Here is an 18,480-nt window from a genome sequence, read left to right as displayed (position 1 = left end):
TGTTGTGGTACATACCTAAAGCGTTAGGAATGTTCTGAGGCAGCGCCCTCTGTAGTGCGCTGAGTGAATGCAGCGCGTATGGTGCTATGGCTGGATCCAGTGTGTTAGGCCGGTTGCTACCGCCGCAGGCGATTACTACCCGCTTGCAAAGTGTACAGAATAGGCGACCTAATGTCTTGTAGTTAGAATAACTATGTGTAAGTGTGGCTTGTGGTACATACCTAAAGCGTTAGGAATGTTCTGAGGCAGCGCCCTCTGTAGTGCGCTGAGTGAATGCAGCGCGTATGGTGCTATGGCTGGATCCAGTGTGTTAGGCCGGTCGCTACCGCCGCAGGCGATTACTACCCGCTTGCAAAGTGTACAGAATAGGCGACCTAATGTCTTGTAGTTAGAATAACTATGTGTAAGTGTGTGTTGTGGTACATACCTAAAGCGTTAGGAATGTTCTGAGGCAGCGCCCTCTGTAGTGCGCTTAGTGAATGCAGCGCGTATGGTGCTATGGCTGGATCCAGTGTGTTAGGTCGGTCGCTACCGCCGCAGGCGATTACTACCCGCTTGCAAAGTGTACAGAATAGGCTACCTAATGTCTTGTAGTTAGAATAACTATGTGTAAGTGTGTGTTGTGGTACATACCTAAAGCATTAGGAATGTTCTGAGGCAGCGCCCTCTGTAGTGCGCTGAGTGAATGCAGCGCGTATGGTGCTATGGCCCCCGAGCGCACGTCAGCGTGCGTACGCTGACGTCACCCGCCACCCGACAGCAGCTTATCGGGTCAGCACGCCTTCTAAAGTGTGCGAATCACGGGCTCTTATTAAGGATCCTCCCGCACCAATGTGGACACGGAGGGATTCACATTGGTGGAAAGGAAAAGCAAGGCGCGCAGGGCGCCTCGTAAGACAATGTGTGGCACTGCGGAGCCGAATTCTGATCTTCGGGTCGCCACACCAAGTAAGGCGCTCTACGTGTCTCGCCTGCATTACTCCGCCGTGGCCGACGAAGTGGTGGAGTACGTTCGCCGGAAGACTGGCTTCACGCTGAGGGTGCAGCAGCTGCAGTCGCGCCGCTACGTGCACTTCAGCTCGTTTGTGGTGCGTGTGCCGGAGGCGACTTAATGTCTTGTAGTTAGAATAACATAACTATGTGTAAGTATGGCTTGTGGTTCATACCTAAAGCGTTAGGAATGTTCTGAGGCAGCGCCCTCTGTAGTGCGCTGAGTGAATGCAGCGCGTATGGTGCTATGGCTGGATCCAGTGTGTTAGGCCGGTCGCTACCGCCGCAGGCGATTACTACCCGTTTGCAGAGGATGCGGAATGGACGCCCGCAGGATTTGTCGTATCTGGAATTATAAAAAAAAAATATTTATATTTTGCATGATACTGAAAAATGTAACTTATTAGTGTCTAAGCATAATAAACTTTACAAGGATAGTGTATCCATAGCTAAAGTAAGTTACGTGTGTCCCAGTTCAAGGTAGACTAGAATATTAAAAGGAGAGAAAATAAAGGAGGGCGCCACTTTCTACGTAACGGTGACATATTTGACGAAAAAAGCTTTAACGTGGCAACTAGTGGCAACTTTTAAACTTTGGAACTTTTTATGGAACCTTTTAAGTCCATTTTTACAATTTTATGTCATTGTCATACTAATAAGATGCTACCATCGAATGATCCAGGCAAATTTATCCGATATTGAATTTTTAACTTCCTTTTAGTTTTTAGTTCAAAATTTGAATATAATTAGTACTTGTACAGTCAACCAATTGGAACTGGGCCACCGTAGAACTATGTCACAGTGACGTTATAAAACAGATTGTAAGAAATCTCTAACTGCTTGTCATTTTGACATGGTTGTGGCCTAGGGTTCCAATTGGTTGACTTTACATACGCACTATACGCAGAGACATACAAGGATAGATCTGTGAACTTGCGTTACTCACCCAGAGACGACGTAGCGTGCGTTATGAGGGCATGCGCCGGCGCACGGCGCGCCCGCGCGCGGCGCCGCTCGCACGCTCGACACGATCACGCCTGACCGAAAATAACGCTGCAAGAGTAAACAATCATGAGTGGGCCATTTTTTAACCCCCGACGCAAAAACGACGGGGTGTTATAAGTTTGACGTGTCTGTCTGTCTGGTTGTCTGTGTGTGCCTGTCTGTGGCATCGTAGCTCCCGAACGGATGAACCGATTTAGATTTAGTTTTTTTTGTCAGAAAGCTGAGTTAGTCGGGAGTGTTCTTAGCTATGTTTCATGAAAATCGGTCCACTATGTCGCAGTCGGGGTTTTTTTCAAAATTTTAATTTTGTGGTTAGGTTATTTCAAAGACGCCACTTTTTTTTGGATTTGGAAATTTTGATGTGGTTTCCACTCAGAATCGCGAGCTCTTTCAATCCTAATAGGAGAAAGAAAGTGTCCCAAGGTTTTTTTCCCATTCCGTTACCATTTTTTCATACATTTTGTATGGCGGTAACGGACTGGAAGGTTTGAAAAATGTATGGACACCTTTGGGACAATTTTTTATCAGGATCGAAAGACCTCGCGATTCTGAGTATGAATCGCGTAAAAAATACCCATGTTACAAAAAAAATGGGGTGGACAGTTTTGAAAAAAATGGCCCAAGTACAGAGGTCGAAAATTTGTTGCATTAGATTCATGGAAAATATTTTAACTCGTATTTTAAACACTACTTCTACTATTATGTTATAAACATTAAATAAATGTCATATGCAAAGAAAAAAAAATCCGTCCGGTAAACAGTACGCTGGTTCGATTCCAGCTCGGCCACTTTTTCTTTGTACGAGTATATTATGACATTTTCACCACACCAATTGTTAAAGGCTTACTTTGCTATTCGAAAACAGATAGCAAAATTGCATTTTATCCACAAGAGTGCAAAGTAATTTCATACAAATTTTAACTTGATGTCTTAAGCTGGCTGGTAGAATTTACCTATAAATGATGATTTTTAATCATAAATATTGAATAAATTGATGGATTTTATTTGATGTTTTATAGGTAGTATTTTGTTCGTGCTGGTATGGTGAAAAATTTTGTGTTTCACTCGGTGGCAAAGTTTGTTTAACCTTCGTGCCTTGAAACCCTCGCAACGCTCAAGATTCCACTTTTTGAACCACTCGCTACGCTCGCGGCTCAATATTGGAATCTTTCGCTTGCTCGGGTATCAATATTGGCACGTGCGGTTAAACAACTACTTTGCCCCCTTGTAAAACAAATAACTATTATTTAATGTGTATTAGATCTTCTACGATAATTACTACAGCACGCGTGGGGACTCCCCCCTCCTCCGCTGCAGGAGGGAGCGAGAGCCTCACTATAGGGGGGGGGGGGTGTGATAACACATATCGTCACTACTTTGAAAAAATCTCGTATCTCACGCTGCGGGTTACTCTCATCTGGCAGAATAATTTTAGTCCGAAACACACTTCGCATAACATGTTTCGCAGAAACACTTTCGGTCGAATGGTAATCTTGCAGAAAACTTAGTTGGCATTATTACTACCACGCATAAGATACATTTGGCAGAATATTGGTTTACAGAACATTACTTTGGTCGACTTTGGTTTAGCATAATTGTATGTACCATAATAATCTTATAGCATAATATTACATTAGCAGAATTATTACTTGCTATCAGAAAAGAAAAACTGCCCCAGAGTTACCGTTAGGTACGACGACGAGCGAAGCGAGGAGGAGTGTTAGGTATCTTGCATCCCCAACACATCCAACTCGCTATCAAATAGCAAATTACAACTTTATGCCGTCTAAATATTATGCACAAATATTATCAGCAAATGTATTGTTCGACTAGAAGACTATTATGCTCATCAACATTATGACAAAAGACGATTCCGTATTACAAAAATCTGCGAAATGATTTGTGCCAAAGCATATTCTGCGTAAGGTGTTTCTGCCAAGAACTATTATACGAACCAAATATATGCGTAAAAAGTTTCTGCCAGATAATAGTGAACCCACGCTGCTCCTCAAAGTTAAAACGCAATAAGTCTATATGCATTCCATACATACTACAATTTTCTTTTCATTGACAGACGAAGATACAAGTTTTTTAAAAGTAGTGACGATATCTCATAATTAGCAACACAACAGCACGCGTAGGCAGTCTCCCCCCTTCCCCCTCCGCCGGGGGAGGAAGAGCTAGAGAGCTAGGGGTGTCTCATCTCACCTGTAGTTTACATTTGTGCACGTATCTCCTACAGTAGTTGGCGACGGCGCGCGCGGGCAGGCGGCCGTCCCCCTCGGCGGGGAGGGGCGGGAGGGAGAGCCAGGCGGCGGGGGACAGCGTGCGCACGGCGGGCGGGAACGTGTGCCACGCGCCCCCGGGGGGGCCCCGGCCTAAAACTATGTGCTCTATCTGAAAATAAAAGTACCTTAGTAACTCGGCCAGTTCGGAGAATCGGGAGTCATGGAGAGCCAGGGGAGAGGCCTTTGCCCGGCAGTGGGACACTCAAATAGAAATAACCTAACCACAAAATTAAAATTTTGAAAATACCCCCGACCGCGACATAGTTGACCGATTTTCATGAAACATGGCTAAGAACACTCCCGACTAACTCAGCTTTCAGACAAAAAAAACTAAATCTAAATCGGTTCATCCGTTCGGGAGCTACGATGCCACAGACAGACAAACAGACAGACAGACAGACACGTCAAACTTATAACACCCCTTCGTTTTTGCGTCGGGGGTTAAAAAAAGGGATGGGAGAGGCGAAGGTTTTACTAGACATAAAGCGATACATGTCGTTTTATGAAAGCTGGTACGAATGGAATGAATACTAGTCTGTTCGGAAAGAGAAGAGTCATGACTCATGATATGGGGTCCCGATGGTCTCATACATGCCACGACTCTTTCCGAATAGGTACCCTTACAGTCGTAATTGTCAAGAGGCACCGTTTTATCGGTTAATCTGTCACACACATAGACATTTTCATTCGCTTATTCTTATTTGTTCCATTCGTTTCAACTCAGCTTGTGAATTGACCTAAGCACAGACAGCCAAAAAAGTGGTTTACCACTTTTCGACCTTATGTGTATAAGACAGTGACAGAGTTGAAAAGTGGTAAACCACTTTCATGGCTGATTGTACACATACTACTACTACTAAAAATATTTTCCCGTCACTAGCTCGGAAACACGTGTTTTGTCCTTTAATACCAGCGGGTAAAAACGCATTTTATCCACTAGTGGGTAAAGTAATTTGACCTTGAATAAAGTCAAATTAACTGCTTAAAAATTGATAAAAGTAGGTGAATCTAGTAATAAAGATAATTTACCACCTGTAGAACTACTGGAAGCAGTGATAAACGCATTTTTTGCGTTGTAGTTTCCTCGCTATAGTGAGGGGAAAAGTTTTGTGTTATACTCGGGTGCAAATGTATTTTACTTCTCGTGTGTTCCACACTCACAAAATCCACACTCATAAATTCCACACTCGGCGTTAAAATACAACTTTGCCCCCTTGTATAACAAATAACTATTAAGTAGAAATAAAAATACTGATTTAGAGTAGGTACACTACATATCTTATTAACTAATATCAAAGACATATGTAACTCCTTATAGACGGATAAATAAAGTCTAAGAAAAAAACGTACCTCAAAGCCAGAGAAAAAGGTACGGTGGCCTAGATGGCGTTACACCTTTGGGGAACGCTCGGCTAGCTGGCGTTAATACTAACATTTGACATTTTAACACATATCAAGCTAACAATATGGGCCAAATTGTCAAAACTGAGGTTAAAAAGTTTTGAGCTTGTGTCGAGAGATGGCAGTCTATGCACTGTGATTACACATTTTACTTTGACAGTAACTCTCTATAATACTCGATCCTCTTTGCTAATATGATCATAACATAAACTAATGTATTCTTCATAGAAGAGTGTTTTTCTTTGATTCACTGATTAAAAGGATAAAAAAAGATGATTGGAAATAAAATATAATCGTTGTTATAATAAACCAACTGATTGTTTAAAACCGTTTTAAATCACATCAGATAACAATTGATTATAATCATAGCAGAAAGGATTACGAAACGGACGATAATGAAAACATGCCATTGTTTTTTAAACAAATATGGACTGGATATACAAAAATCTCAAAACACTTATTGAATCAGGGCAGTCATAACTAAATTTTAATAGTTATTTGTTATACAAGGGGGCAAAGTGTATTTTAACATACGAAAAGTAAAATACATTTGCACCCGAGTGTAACACAAAACTTTTCCCCTCACTATAGCGAGGAAACTACAACGCAAAAAATGCGTTTATCAGTAGTTCCACAGGTGGTAAATCATCTTTATTACTAGATTCACCTACTTTTATCAATTTTAAAGCAGTTAATTTGACTTTATTCAAGATCAAATTACTTTACCCACTAGTGGATAAAATGCGTTTTTACCCGCTGGTATTAAAGGACAAAACACGTGTTTCCGAGCTAGTGAGGGGAAAAGTAAATTACGCCACTTTTAACCCCCGACGCAAAAACCACGGGGTGTTATAAGTTTGACGTCTGTCTGTTTGTGTGTGTGTATGTATGTCTGTGGCATCATAGCTCCCGAACGGATGAACCGATTTAGATTTAGTTTTTTCTTGGGTCGAGCGGCTGGTGGCCGTCCGGCGGGTCGACCCAGGTATCGCTGGGAGGACAGTGTGGTGGCGGATCTGCGTCGGCTTCAAGTCAGTGACTGGCAAGAGGCTGCGCAGGATTGGGACAGGTGGCGATCTCTCGTTTCGGAGGCCAAGATTCACTTTGGATCACTGAGCCAAAATAGTTAGTTTAGTTGTTTGAAAGGTGAGTTAGTCGGGAGTGTTCTTAGCCATGTTTCATGAAAATCGGTCCACTATGTCGCGGTCTAGGTTTTTCTTTTCAAAATTTTAATTTTGTGGCTAGGTTCTTTGAGTGTAGTGTGAGTGTAGTAATACTTACTTGTTTTTCTACGTCATATTTCCACTCAATGAGCGAGTCTGCGGGGATGCCCAGGTCTGCACACGGCCTTAATAAATTGTCCATCTGTAACAACACAACTTATTTCAATGCTAACATAAGCGCCGACATTACCAAAAGGGGTAGGCAGACTACATAAAACCGCTCGAGTTTCAGTGCCAATCTTACCAATAACAAGAACGATTTAATACTGGACTGACAAAGCCCATACAAAAAAAGCCCCCTGAAATGTATGGGCCTTTTAGGCTTAAAACTAGATGGCGCTGTTCGCAGCCTGGAAGTGGCCAAAATCATATTTTCCCCAAATATTTTTGCGTGTTTTTATATTTTATACGTATAAATGACATAATTCCTTTATTTTAAAATCATATCACGTCAATAGACACATTTTGAAAAAAAAAAACATTTGTAGGCATCATCAGTGTAGTTATGATAGTATTTAATAGGTGGCGCTAAAAAATCGAGGTACGATTCTTAGTATGAAGTATGTAAATCCTATACTTATAAATAACCCTTGGTAATAATAAGGGTTGAACGAAAACGAGATTTTGATATGTCCGCCTGTGATATGGGCATTTATTTGTGTGATGAGCACAGATATTTGTTCTTGAGTCATGGATGTTTTCTAAGTATATAAGTATGTATTTATTTATTTATGTATATCGTCGCTTAGCACCCATAGTACAAGGTTTGCTTAGTTTGGGGCTAAGTTGATCTGTGTAAGGTGTCCCCAATATTTATTTATTTATTTATATTTCCAGACCGATACGACCTTCAAACCTTCTAGAAAAAGCGTACACCCATTTTAAATGCCGGCAACGCACTTCCAACACTGGTATTTCGGTGTCCATAGGCGGAAGTGATCGCTTGCCATCAGGCGACCTGTCTGCCCGTTTGCTTGGTTCCGCTGTCGGGAGGAAAGGGGGTGGTGAAATTCTTAACCCGTTACTACACGGGGGAAATAAAATAATTCATTTAATAATACAACACATACAAACATACAATCACGCCTGTATTCCATGAAGGGGTAGGCAGAGCACATGAAACTACTCAAGTTTCAGTGCCACTCTTGGCAAATAACGGGTTGAAAGAAAACGAAACTGTGACATTGCAGTGACAGGTTGCCAGCCTCTCGCCTACGCCACAATTTAACCCATATCCCACAGTCGCCTTCTACGACACCCACGGGAAGAAAGGGGGTGGTGAAATTCTTAACCCGTCACCACACGGGCAATACAATACAATAGCTACTTAGATATGTTTATTTAGTGGTTAGCCTTTAATACCTATCTAACATTTATATAATTGTCGACCAAGGCGCTAAGGTCGTTCATCTTAATGTGGGCCGGTTTTTTCGCACAGCACTTATTAATCAGAAATGGTTCCGTAGGTAAATAATGTAAATACATAATAATTAAATTAATAGTTGCCTCCTAAAAAGTTCCTAAAATAAATTATAAAATAGGGTTCTAAATTTAGTTTCATTCACAAAATTGATTTTAGGGAATCAACCTTTTTGACGGGCTCAAATCTATCTGCAGATTTTAAATTTCGTTGTATAATTTCATTCTTAAATAATGGATTTTATACTATGCACCTTATGGTGTATGTTTAAAACATTCAAGGCCCTACTGCCAAATCCAATAAACTTACAACTTTGTTCGTTACAAGTTAGATTTCTTGGTAAGTAACTCCAGACACATTTTGAGTAACGCCAAAAACACTCAAAAGTGTCAGCCAAAAAGTCGATTCTCTCTTTCATCCGTTTTGAACCTTTTAGCCCAGGCCAAAACGGGGACGCGACTGACGCGACAGACCAAGACCACGTATGCGATGGCGAAACCAGCTGAATTTTTGAAAGAATGGCCAAGGCCGGCTCAACACCGGGAGGAATGGAAGAAGCGGGGGGAGGCCTTTGCCCAGCAGTGGGAAATTACAGACTCAATAAATAATAATATAAACTTGTAGCTTAGCTAGGTATAAACTTATACAGTTCAGAGGCCACTAGAAATAGGTTGAAATCAATTAGCATGATTAATATTACATTGTAAGTTGTTTATATACTTAGTTACCAAGTCAAGTAAAACTACAATAAGTTAATAGTTATTTGTTATACAAGGGGGCAAAGTTGTATTTTAACGCCGAGTGTGGAATTGAAAAACGAGCAAGTAAAAGGATTCTATAGTTGAACCACGAGCGAAGCGAGTGGTTCGAGAATAGAATCCTGAACTTGCGTGTTTTTTAACACACGAGAAGTAAAATACATTTGCACCCGAGTGTAACACAAAACTTTTCCCCTCGCTATAGCGAGGAAACTACAACGCAAAAAATGCGTTTAAAATCACTGCTTCCAGTATTTCCACAGGTGGTAAATCATCTTTAATACTAGATTCACCTACTTTTATCAATTTTAAAGCAGTTAATTTGACTTTATTCAAGGTCAAATTACTTTACCCACTAGTGGATAAAATGCGTTTTTACCCGCTGGTATTAAAGGACAAAACACGTGTTTCCGAGCTAGTGAGGGGAAAAATATAATTTGATATTGTACAATAAGTTTAATGATTTAATTTGTGTTTGCAGAGTGATGATGCCAGATTTTTATCACTGACTGCACTTTTAGCCCCCCCCCCCACATCTATCTATCGTCTCGCGAGCAGCGTCGGGCCAACTGTATGGCAAAATTGGCAAAGCCTGACGCCGCGTCGACGCGGCGTCTTTTTCCATACAGCTGGCCCGACGCTACGCTCGCGAGACGCTAGATGTGGGGGGACCCTTAACAGGCAACAAATATTTAGAAGTCCTAATTTGTACAGAAATTTGGTCAATTTTATGTGCTCTGCCTACTCCTAGTGTTTGGGAATATAAGCGTGAGATTATGTGTCTGTAAAAAGGTTTATTTATAATGCTTATTGGACCCTATTTCAAGTCGCGATCAAGGCTGCACAATGCCATAAGTACTTAGTTTTTTATCATTTTTTACCTCCAAGCGAGGCCTTAGTCAAGTTTTTTTTTTAAGCTTTATTTATTGCATAAAAGTTTATGCTTTATACGCAGTACGTTTGTCATTGGAATAAAATTATGGCTTTGGATTATCTCGTAATGTAACGCTATAAAAAATGTCCGAAAAATATATCTTTTTATTATAAATTTAATTTAATATTTTGATTTAGAATAGTGACAATTATTTAGTACTATAAATACTATAATTTCAATATGGATTAAAATGGTCATTTGGTCTTACAAGATTCATGGAATAGTTGAATGTTGAATGTAAACAAAAGTGTTTTCTATGAGAATAAGTATTAAATAAAAATATTAAAATAATGATGATTGATTTGATGATGAATGATTTAGACTAAACAAATCATTAATTTTAAGTTAAAGTACTACTAACAATATTTAGACTACAACACTCAAATTAAACGAATGTGGTATTTAATACCCACTTTATCATGAGAGTTAGCTATCAAGTATCAATTAACAATATTATAGCTATCAGTGACATTAATTACGATACACGATTACATTTCTATAAAAGCTTGAAGCAAAAGGCTTAAAATAGTGGGAATTTGTACATGGATTTCGGCCATATTGAATTTAATGTAAAAAATGATTAAGAGCATAAACGCATGCATGTTCACGTGAGTCTCACTCGTAACTTATCGTTATGATAAGATAAAGGAAGGATATTAAGAACGAAGAATTTAGTGCGTTGACCTGTCATTTCCTATCTTTATCGTACTCGCATAATATTATCGCTGTGTTATCACAGTATCGTTTATCATTAGCATCGGCAGGAAAGCCATACAATTATGCATGTGCAATAAATATTGGAACATGTGGGTTAATGTACGAAATTATTCTTAACGATTTTTAAAAAGTATGAATCAGTAGGGTTGTTACATTTTGGTGCCTTGACCAGGATCAAAAAAGTTATATTTTCGCTGTAACTTTGTATTGCAGTCTTGTATTATATCGTTAGTGTGGACGAGCTTACGTAATCGATTTATGATGCGGTGTCTTTTGAGTGTTAGTCCGTTTGAGGTAAACTTAACTTTAACTACAACACTTGACTTGTTAAGTAACCAATGATACATACAAATGAGTGATGCAAAGTTTTTTAGCGTGAGAAACTAACAGGAAGGAAAAAGAGGCAATTTAATAAGCACCTTACGTTTGCCAGTAGGACAGTTATAAATATTATAACGACAGCGATTTCTTCTGTTCAGTCTTCTTCATGTTTTCAGTCAGTATCTTGCATACATACATACATACAATACATACAAGCACTCCCGTTTCCCAGAGGGGTAGGCAGAGATCACGGATTTCCATTTACTACGATCCTGACAAATCACTTTCGCTTCACACACTTTCATAACGTTTCTCATACACGCTCGTCGGTTTCGAGTACTTCTGACCTGGCCTTTTTAGTATCTTGCATATTAATAAATTAATTGAGAATTAAGAAACCCGGATAATTTTTCTTTTTTTTATATACACAAATTATAATAGTAGGTACATGTGTACCCAGCATCAAATTAATATCAAATTAAGCTCGGTAAATGACCTCTCGTGAAGGCCAGTGATTGTAAATTTTAATGACTATGCATTCTGTGATACAGACTGATTATTTTATAAAAACGTTAATTATGTTATTAATAGCTACTATATCACGACGATAAAAAGGTTACAAGTCGCAGAAATCAAGTATTAGGTGCCACAAAAAATACGTTTAACGAGCGATTTATCATACACAAAATGGTGCTCGAACTGATATTGCTGAATTGCTGATAGGTGTGACTTCACCCTAAATACTTAAACATGATGTATAGATAGCATATCTTTGAAATGGTTTGTGTTTTAAAAACATACAAGCGTCTGCACGCGAATTTGTCTACGTCGAATAAGTACAATTCTCCATATGTCACTTTTACTGAAAATAGCAACAAATCTTTTTGACACAGATAATTTTGGTGAAAAACCCAAAATCTTATATGTGTGTGGATTGGTATTGTCCGAAATGCACGATTTTTTTGCCAGTTTCCTTGCCTTTAGGTACATAAAAATTGAATGAGATAACAATACACGAATACATATGTTCAATATCACGTGTAGATAGCGGTTGTGGTTGCTGATAGGGATACCATGGTTGACCTTTGATATTGGACACCCAAAGACAATGCCAGATGCACGAGGCAATACTTGATAACTTATTTTTAATAATATGTCACTCCATCGTAGGCCACGTCTTTGCCTTTGGCTAGTCTGTGGTCAAGAGTAAGCCCATTTATAATAAAAAAAATGTGAAGTTCTTCAAAACGAAGAAAAAAAATACAGTAGAAGTAGTACTTATTGGATTTTTTAAATTGCTGAATGTTACCCGAGTTATTTTAAGCAATATAATGAATGAAATGAAAAATTATGTTATCTTAATTTAATAAATGCTTATCACGAGAACTAAATTCAAAAACGAAAATGATGGTATAAATTTCGCTGATTCTGAACAGTTTTATAAAATTGAATTAGTACAAGTTGTTTAAGCGAAACAACACAATGCAAATTCGTCACAGATAAAAAACTAATGAAATAGATAACATACATAATACGTATCGTTCAAATGTCGATAGCTGATATCCTATGGTGGCTGACCTTAGATATTGGATACCCAAGCTATATCAGATATGGCAAAGCTGGCTTGACGTAACAACTGATATCGCCTAATATGGATTTGCATATGTTTGCAAAAGGGGCCATACATTTCATTCATTGGACAATAGTGGCCGATTGCGGGATGCTTTTCATTAAATAAATAAATAAATAAATATTATAGGACATTTTTTTTTTTACACAGATTGACTGAGGCCCACGGTAAGCTCAAGAAGGCTTGTGTTGTGGGTACTCAGACAACGATATATATATAATATATAAATACTTATATATATAGAAAACATCCATGACTCAAGAACAAATATCTGTGCTCATCACACAAATAAATGCCCTTACCGGGATTCGAACCCGGGACCGCGGCGTAGCAGGCAGGGTCACTACCGACTGCGCCAGACCGGTCGTCAAATTGACACATTGATTGATTGATTGGTCGTCAGATTGGTCGATGTAACCCGCATTCGGGGTACCTACGGGAGACTTCTACAGTGTATATTATAATGGATTTCACTTATCTTACTGCCTGGTGCCTGCACAATAATCCCAGTATATCGATGGAATTAATCTTCAATGGGCTTATGAGTTTCATCAGAGACATTTCCCCGCCAAAGTTATGATGATGAGTATGTCGTTGAGAAATTCAACCAAGTTATGCTTAGTTTACATACCAGTAATGGGATGGGGTTCTGGCTCCGACCTTCTAGGCCTTCTGCGAGCTGTGATAGGTCTGTTTCGTAAAGGCTCTGACCGGCTGGTATGTTTTCCAATCTGCGAGCAAACAACAAAAGTCAGACTAATATTAGTACATAACATAATCCTATGTAACAGTTAAAAAAAAATTAAATCTTCCTTGTGTTATCCCGGCATTTGCCACGGCTCATAGGAGCCTGGGGTCCGCTTTGACAAGATATAAGTGACAAAAAAAGACTTTCTTAATAAATTAATAAAAAGATTAAACTAGTAGTTTATCACATTGAACTGGACCTCGATAATTCAGTTATTCTCGCTGAGACATACCTTTGAGGAGCAAAAATGCTTCATCCTTCAGTATATGTATTTTTTCCATATTATATTTATGAAAGAAACAGTTTTAGACGAGAACCTACCTGGCTCTAAGCATGTCGTCAATAGGTAAGTCTGCGGGCACTTCCTTAAGATATGGCACATTGCCGGCAAGCATGAATGACGTCACCATTCCACTGGGTCCGTTACCTGAAACAATATTATTCATATGTAAATACTAGTGTTCCAACTGTAGATCTTGCGGTCTGAAAAATTCCCCTTACACTACGTCATAATTCAACAACAACAAACTTCAAGGCCCTAGTACGCTTCCCTGTGGCACACCGAATTAAAATGAAAATGAAAAAGATTTAATTTCCTTGAAAAAGATTTACAATATTGCCGAAATAACCACCAAGCACTTCTCAGTTTTATCACATTTAATGTATATACTTAACAATTATCTTCAGCACGAGACGCGATAAATAATGGCACGAAAGCTAAAAGGAGATAAAATAATGCATTATACAAAGTTCATCTCATGTTTCAAAGGCAACACGTGTCAAACGCTTACGACAGTACATAAATATTACGAAACGGCTCAATTACAATTAAACGCTATCGGGACCCCCAATTTAGCAGCAGACCAGACCAATTGACCTCCTGACTCACGAGAAACTTCCACAGACATACAAATGGAACTGATAGAAACTTCCACAGACATACAAATGGAACTGATAGCTAATAATGTACACCGCAAAAGGATTTGTAGGCACAGTCAAATATATCGGAGCTGTCAAAACCCTCACAAATATCGGAATACTCCTTTATAGTCAAGATGTTATAGTGCGTGTTCCGATATTTATGAGAGTTTTGGCAGCATCGATATATCTGATGGTGACTGTATAAACCGTCATTTAAGGCAAAGGATTTTGCATCTTATTACCAATGAATTTAAGTTGTTTATAAGACTCATGAATAAGAAAAACCAGTCTGTTACATTGCAAATTGAATCGATCTTTTGCGTATTCATGATCATCGACCATGAACTTCATAGGTTAGGTGTTATATAAATCAGATACAGATCAGAGTGGTTATATAACTTGGAGTATTTGTAACATTGTTGATGGCAATTAAAAATAAAATACATGAAGCTGTTATGGAACTTATTTTTGCCTGAACATGAGAAGATCCCGATTAATTAAATAGGAGCCTAAAAGCTAGAATGTTTTAAAGTGTGTACATATTTATACTGGATAGGAATATTAGGAATGGTTTAAGTTCGAATTGATTACAAATATTTTCTTTAAGTAGAAAAATGGTCGAAAAGCGCTCGGCTCTTGACTCTTGTCGTCCACATTTCTTTATTTGCCGCTTATTTCCACTGAAAAAAGTGATTATTTCAGAAGACTAGAATATACCTAAGATTTTTTTAAATAGACTTTAATAGGCTTACTGGAGTGAAATAATACAATGTAAAGACAATATCTAAAATGTCCTTGGAAAACTCATAGCAATTAGCAGAGCAATCTCCATTAATATACATAGACACACGTGAAAATGTATCCACTTGAGCACGTTTTGGTGATAAACACAAAGACTTTACATTGTATTTGACAATATATTCTAGTTATGTTGCCCTACCTCTTCCCCTCACCCATTGTTAATGTGTGGAGGAAAAAGGATGGCACGACTGCAATCGCAAATTATGTTCGCAATGTCTAAGATATTTGGCCCGCGATTCAACTCGCTACTTTGAAACATGCTTGAAGCGTAACAATAGTTTTGAAGGATTAAGAACTTTAGGAGAAACTACTAAGGTACAAATTTTAAAGATATACTAAGGTACTTCGAATATATTATAATCAATAATATAAGAGAATTATATGAATGTGTTTTATTTTTCTTTGTTTTTTAATTATTATTTTTTCTTTTAACTTTTGAATGTGCTTTTATTGTTTTATATGTGTTGTATGTTGTTTATCACGAATAAATGATTGATTTATGATTTATGATTTAAGAGACTAAAGCGTTGGTACTGCTTTTAAAGAATACCTACTTTAAGCAAAAGCTCATAAGTTCAATTTAGGAAATAGAGATAATATTGTTTTAGATGATATGCTTTAAAAATAATCATATGTCATTGGCCTGACGGAAGGGATAAAAATAGAATAGTGCAGAGGATTATTATTATTAGTTTATGGATGTTCATGATGACGGTCAATTATTTAAATTGTAATGAAGTTGTGTCAGTTGTGTGTCATTGTCACATTACATATGCTTTGGCACATTTCATCAATTCTTGGTAAGGGTGAAATATAGTTTGATCAAAACTATTTGCCATCAACATAAGAAAAACAAACTTTACAATCTAGAACATATCTAATATACCTATATTGTATTATATTGTCTTGTATTCATTTATTTCAGACAAACAGTCCATACTGGTACATGAATAAGTTACATTATTTAAAAATTTACTAATTACAATCTATATTATGTAATTAAAACTATAAATTCAAAAATTAAAATTAAAACCCATATACCCATATAATATATATGTACCTATATGACTTTTCATCACAGAAGAATCATTTTGTACCTGGGTGAATCACTTTTTTAGGGTTCCGTAGTCAACTAGGAACCCTTATAGTTTCGCCATGTCTGTCTGTCCGTCCGTCCGTCCGTCCGTCCGCGGATAATCTCAGTAACCGTTAGCACTAGAAAGCTGAAATTTGGTACCAATATGTATTTTAATCACGCCAACAAAGTGCAAAAATAAAAAATGGAAAAAAATGGTTTTATTAGGGTACTCCCCCTACATGTAAAGTGGGGGCTGATTTTGTTTTTAATTCCAACCCCAACGTGTGATATATTGTTGGATAGGTATATAAAAATTAATAAGGGTTTACTAAGATCGTTTTTTGATAATATTAATATTTTTGGAAATAATCGCTCCTAAAGGAAAAAAAAGTGCGTCCCCCCCCTCTAACTTTTGAACCATATGTTTAAAAAATATGAAAAAAATCACAAAAGTAGAACTTTATAAATACTTTCTAGGAAAATTGTTTTGAACTTGATAGGTTCAGTAGTTTTTGAGAAAAATACGGAAAACTACGGAACCCTACACTGAGCGTGGCCCGACACGCTCTTGGCCGGTTTTTCTTGGTTGTTATTGCCATGGTTACGGTCCCTTGGGTCACCCTGATTTTATGCAAAATTATGCTACTTTAATTATGCAAACATGCATGTAGTCCATGTTTGTAGATGGCCCATTAAGAAAGGGATGTATGAACAACAGAAAAATGCTTGTTTAGATAGTTTAAATAGCATAATTTTGCATAAAACCAGGGTGACCCAGGGGACCGTAACCATGGCCATAACAAGCAAGAAAAAGGTGATTCACCCACCTACATAAAGCATAAAGGGAAACTACAAATCTATGATTTAAATTATCTTTCTTTGAGAATGTCCCACTCAAATTAAAATTTCTGAAATCGTGTTTGAACCTGACTGGAAGAATTATCTAATTGCAGAGGCAGTACTTTTAAAGGATGTTGTATCAAAAATGCTTAAAAGGTAAGATTGTAATATTAATAACTCACCTATAACAACCACTTCTTTGTACACCGCATCATCTGTCAACGTGTGCTGGCAAGGTTTCTGGCTGTCCTTCATTTTGCTTTCTGCTTCTACTGTCTTCTGTATATTTTCTTTATTATATACAATTAATTCTTGTTCTATAATTATATCTTCTAATATAAGCGTGTCTTCTATAATTACGTTATTATCTTTTGATTAAATTAAATTTACTTTCTTCAGTGTCTCTGAGTATAGATTAAATAATTCTCCTTTATTAGCGTCTGAATTCTCTCTAAGTATTTTGGAGAATGTTTTAGTAGTTTATTAGGAGTATGTCTGTTTCTCTTTAGTCGTCGTTACAGCTAGAATAAATTATATCACATGCAGTTTATAGTCCTGCTGACTAGGTTATGTATGTATTTTTTCTTAGTGTCCCGCGTCGAATGGCGCGGCTGAACGGTTGCATCGAACTTCACTGGGTATTTCCTGAAACAATTAGAGAAAATTGTTAGTTAACTTAAGAGTTTACGATTTTTTTGTATTTTTTTTAGATTACTCTTTAAGGCAAAGCACATCTATATTATCGTGGGCATTGTTGGAATGCATGATATTGTCTAGTGATTTTGTATGGAACGAAGTAGAAGTTACCTTAATTGTTACCATAAATCATATACTCGTAACAACAATAAAATTATTGATATTAAAAAAACGACCACTTATCACCACTTATTATATATAAATGACATGTATTTACCACCAACGACGAGTAGGTACTAGATAAAGTAACATTTGTCTGCGTATTTATAGGTACTTAGTTGAAATGTTTTATTACCTCATAAATACCTCTGTTAGGAAAACCACTTACTTTTTATTATCAATTATTCAATGCGGTCAATTGGGAAAGAAAACAATATAATTATTCATGTCAAAGGAAAGAACAATGAATAAAATATTGAATGAGTATAATATTAGTAATAAGTATTTTTATGACAACTTTAAAGTGAGAATTCTGTAAAATTGATATTACTGGCACGAGGCATCATAACATTCATAACTTATATATAAACCCCCTTATTCATAAACGTTTACTAAACTTATCAAGCCGATAAAGTTCGTTTGTCCCTTTCTATACACGTCGTCGGAAAGGGACAAACGAACTTTATCGGCTTGATAACTTTAGCGAACGTGTATATAAAGGGGGAAAGTAAATAACTGCTTAAAAGTGAATTTAATAATGGCATATTAA

The 18,480-nt window shown here is 37.6% G+C and overlaps 1 protein-coding gene across 3 annotated transcripts in view; it reads right to left on the bottom strand.

The window, feature by feature from the left end:
• Positions 1 to 18,480, bottom strand: part of LOC125237891 (oxidative stress-induced growth inhibitor 1-like) — a 61,853-nt gene that overhangs the window by 2,800 nt on the left and 40,573 nt on the right. For all 3 annotated transcript variants that reach the window (XM_048145128.1, XM_048145129.1, XM_048145130.1), the window contains exons 2-8: positions 17,258 to 17,720; positions 13,757 to 13,862; positions 13,319 to 13,418; positions 6,966 to 7,049; positions 4,204 to 4,392; positions 1,937 to 2,043; positions 1,167 to 1,336 (exon numbers count right to left, since the gene is read on the bottom strand). In XM_048145128.1, the coding sequence (XP_048001085.1) occupies positions 1,167 to 1,336; positions 1,937 to 2,043; positions 4,204 to 4,392; positions 6,966 to 7,049; positions 13,319 to 13,418; positions 13,757 to 13,862; positions 17,258 to 17,330 (829 nt within the window). In that variant the 5' untranslated portion in view covers positions 17,331 to 17,720. The remainder of the gene's footprint in view (positions 1 to 1,166; positions 1,337 to 1,936; positions 2,044 to 4,203; positions 4,393 to 6,965; positions 7,050 to 13,318; positions 13,419 to 13,756; positions 13,863 to 17,257; positions 17,721 to 18,480) is intronic.

This window comes from Leguminivora glycinivorella, chromosome 22, assembly GCF_023078275.1.
Source record: "Leguminivora glycinivorella isolate SPB_JAAS2020 chromosome 22, LegGlyc_1.1, whole genome shotgun sequence".
Lineage (NCBI taxonomy): Eukaryota > Metazoa > Arthropoda > Insecta > Lepidoptera > Tortricidae > Leguminivora > Leguminivora glycinivorella.
This window is presented reverse-complemented; position numbering and strand designations above follow the sequence as displayed.